Consider the following 3,903-nt stretch of genomic DNA (forward strand, 5'->3'; position numbering starts at 1 on the left):
AGTGCTTCTTTTTGATCATCGCTTCTGTTCGCAAAATGGCACTTTTTGATTCATTCGAATAAAAATACATTTTTGTTACTTTTAATTTTCAAGTCAAAAATCTGCTGCAAAGCATCTTGTAATTATAAGGAAGATTTATAAAAAAATAATTAAATGTGACGAGGACTAAATAAGCTATATTTAATCACATTTAGCAGACGCCCGGCAGTGGTTTCCACTGACGTCACGCAAATCGACGCAAGATCCTACCTTGTATTCATTGAATCATGGCTTAAACGCCGCGCAAGTTGCCCCACTCTTTTCCCACCACCGGTCCACATGCAGGTATAAATACAGCAGTCGCACCAGTTGAAGAACGCCGTAATCGGAAAGACCCAGAGCAACTTGCGTTCTTTTTGGAAGCGAGGAGATTTAAATAGAGCCCAGCTCTTGTGTTCCTTCCTGAAAATGTGACTGAGCCTGTATAAAAAAATAGATGTTCCAGAACATAGACAAGGTGTTCAGCTGTATATATGCATGTGTTCACTTTTGCTAAGTTAATCAGATTGAGTTGCTGTGAAGTTATTTGAGGATTTTGATGCAAACAATCAGGAACCAAACGGTGCTCAGTAAAGGTAGTTCTTCGGTATATCGTTGATGGGCTCAGTGCACGTGCCCATGTTTTTCATGGTGACCAGCGACCTCGACCTACAATTTTCGATTTCCAAGAAGCAGGTGTTGCTGTAGGTCATGTTGTCGGTACCGCAAACTGGGTCGTAGTAGGTCGGGCATATCTTTTGGCAGCCTCTGAAGAGAAAGCCGGCGATGCATCGTTTCATCGGCACCACAAAGATGTGCTTCCTGCAATCGAAGGCAGGATTCAATCTTCAATTCGACGCCGATATGCATGGTAGAGGAAAGTAGTGCACTGATCGGCAATTACACGCTTTCGGGCTGATCTAGATTGGTTCATGTGGATGCATATTAACATTCCTGCTGATGGTTTTCAATTAATCCGGTCGTGATTGAATGGGGCACTGTGCTAATGCGATTTGGTACAACTTTTTTTCGGTGGTCGCTTTTTAGTGATTGTTATCCTTTCGAGGAAAGCGACAATCAATCAAAGTCTATGGCTTTTCTCTGCAGCCGATTTAATTTTCGATGTTTCAGTGATTCTTCCGAATTTAATCATCAACAGGAACATTAAAGAAGCAAAATGAAGATCACCTCCGAGTGTAGGCACTTACCCACAGTTATCCCGTTTCATTTCGCATTCACTCCTGTAAATCTTGTTGTCCGAGCCGCAAACAAAGTTCCTTTCGTCCGAACATTGTTCGTTGCAAGATGCGGTTGTTCTGCAATGTTGCAGTGGGACCTCGATAACCAGTTGGCCACATGTTTCCTTTTTCAAGTGACAGTGCGATCTACAAGGAGGAATTGCAAAGGTTTAGGGCAACAAATTTTTTTGCAACAAAATGGTGCCAAAACATCTCCTCTAGCTTGTCTAGACTTTTGGCAATTCATTTTTGAAAGTACTGCTGCAATTTTCAGCGAAGTTTGTTTTGTAAATTTTGGGCAAAAATCCCTCAATTTGCCACTTACCTTCAACCTTCCAAGGGCTGAAAGGAACTTTAGAGTCTTTTCTTCGACAATTGACCAAAACAAAGTCTCTAGCTTGTATAGCTGATGGGTAATAAATTTTTGGAGAAAACAGTTGAAATTTTCATCGACGTCAAATGAAAAGTTCGCCAAAAATTTTGCCAAAAAATCAATTAAATTTTTTACTGGAGTGCAACTTACCACGGATCTAAAGCTACATTTTCTCTTCAAAATTTTTCCAAAAAACATCGAATCACCTGCTTACTTTTTTAATAATACATTTTTGAAAAGACAGTTGCAATTTTCCTAGAAGTTAAACCAAAAAGTTCGACTTCAATTTAAAATTTTGCCAAAAATGGCCGAAATTTTCTCTGCAAGTCCAAATTTTCACAGATCTAAAGTTACATTTTCTCTTCCATATCGTAGCAAAATAAATCATATAAGTTTCCTAGATTTTTGATAATAAATTTTGAAAATGCAGTTATCATTTTCATCAAATTTAAATCAAAAACTTCACTTTACTTTTGAAATTTTGACAAAAACAGACCAAATTTTCCAATAAAATCCAACTTTCCCAATGTTTATGGCATCTTTTTCTTTTAAAATGCTTGCACAATCAACGCTCTAATTTGGATAGTTTTTTGGCAATTTTTAAAAAATTTGGCAACTTRGRATTTTTGCCAGATGTTGCCCAAATTYCCCATTAAACTTAAAYTTTCCAAGGATTTGGAGCAATATTTTCTCTKCAATATGTTGTCAAAATAACYGTTYTWGMTTGGCTAGTGTTTTGGTAATCMACGTTTGAAAATACAGTTGCCATTTTTACCGAAGCAAATGGAACAGTGCGATTTGGAAATTTTGTAAAAAATCGCCCGAATTCTCCATTCACGTGCAACTTGCCAAGGATTTAAAGCTAMGTTTTCCCTYCAAAATCRTGCCYAAATAGTTCCTCTGACTGGAYCGGTTTTTTTGTAATTAATKTTTGAAARCGCRGYTGCAATTKTGATGGAAATCAAATTAAACAGTTCGAGTGCACATTTTAAATTTAGACAAAAGACGACGAAATTTTCTGTKCAAATCTAACTTTCCAAGGATTTASAGCAGAGTTTKCTCCTAAAAATTGGGCGAAAATAAATCCTTTAGCGAAMTTAAAAATTCGACTTTATTTTGTAAAATTTTCGAAAATTCGAGTTAATTTTCCATTCAACTCCAACTTTAYGCGATTGAATAGCTGCTKTTCTYTTCAATATCGTCGGCAAAAAAATTCTCAAGCTKGACCAGGTTTTTGGTAATAGAAATTCGAATTTTTAACTGTAAAAATGAAACAGAAGTTCGGTTCCACTTTTTAAATTTTGCCAAAATTCATCCAATTTCCCTATTCAAGTGAAACTTTCCAGTCATTTAGAGCAATATTTTCTCTTCAAAATCGAGTCAAAACAAATCCGGTAGCTAGGCTAGATTTTTGGTAATCAATGTTTTAAAACACCAGTGTAATTTTTACAATTATGTTTAAAAAAAAATAACCGATGTATTAAGCGGGTAATTAAGATCTTGATATTTTGATGTTGATTAATTAGGTTGAGCCCGCATGAATGATGACTACAATTTAGAAAAGCCATTACCCTAATTAGTTAGAGCGCTAGCGAAAGCCAAGATTGAGCTCGGCTTACATTTCCATTATGAACTTTATAGGTACCTTAATAATTGCTCTGGAAGGCCAACATCGGAAAGTTATTTTACAACCTATTTAATCCTCGGTCTCCACTGGCTGAACGGACAGAATATTCGCTTGCCAGTCAAGAAGTTCAAGGGTTTAATCGGGAATGAATGTCGTTTTGCCGTCAATTCAACTTTTTAATCATTAGTGATTAAAGGAAAGTAAAAGAAACTCAAGGACTGTTAATTAAAAAAACTAATTAACGAGACTTTTTCGCTTAATTTCCTGTCCAAAGTTTCCGATACAAACATCAATGGATCAAACATCAATGGGACAAAAATCCCAAAAGTCCAAGTCTCCGATAATTTAGAACAGCATTGTCGCATCAAAATGCCACCAAAATTACTGCTAAAGTTTGGATGGTTTCTTCATAATTATTTTCTGAAATTACAGTTGTAATTTGCATGGAGCTCAGATCAAATAGTTTAAGTTCATCAGACTATGAAGGCTTTCACGGCCGGTTAAATCACATTTAGGAATGTTTGCCGGGCTTTGAAGCCGTGGTCTATGGGATTTTCTTCCTGACGTTTCGTCCACAACTGCGGTGGACATTATCAAAGGCGATGAGGCAGTGGGCGAAGTGATCTCCCGTGCTTTCCGACTAAGAC

At 36.9% G+C, this 3,903-nt stretch overlaps 1 protein-coding gene across 1 annotated transcript in view; it reads right to left on the reverse strand.

The window, feature by feature from the left end:
- Positions 1–499: 499 nt before the first annotated feature.
- LOC109534903 (serine protease inhibitor dipetalogastin) overlaps positions 500–3,903 on the reverse strand; it is a 46,174-nt gene continuing 42,770 nt past the window's right edge. The window contains exons 8-9 of the mRNA XM_019900702.2: positions 1,227–1,403; positions 500–840 (exon numbers count right to left, since the gene is read on the reverse strand). Of these exons, the coding sequence (XP_019756261.1) occupies positions 606–840; positions 1,227–1,403 (412 nt within the window). The 3' untranslated portion in view covers positions 500–605. The remainder of the gene's footprint in view (positions 841–1,226; positions 1,404–3,903) is intronic.

The sequence above is a fragment of the Dendroctonus ponderosae genome, unplaced genomic scaffold, assembly GCF_020466585.1.
Source record: "Dendroctonus ponderosae isolate FM_Combo_2020 unplaced genomic scaffold, Dpon_F_20191213v2 Dpon_F_20191213_10, whole genome shotgun sequence".
NCBI lineage: Eukaryota > Metazoa > Arthropoda > Insecta > Coleoptera > Curculionidae > Dendroctonus > Dendroctonus ponderosae.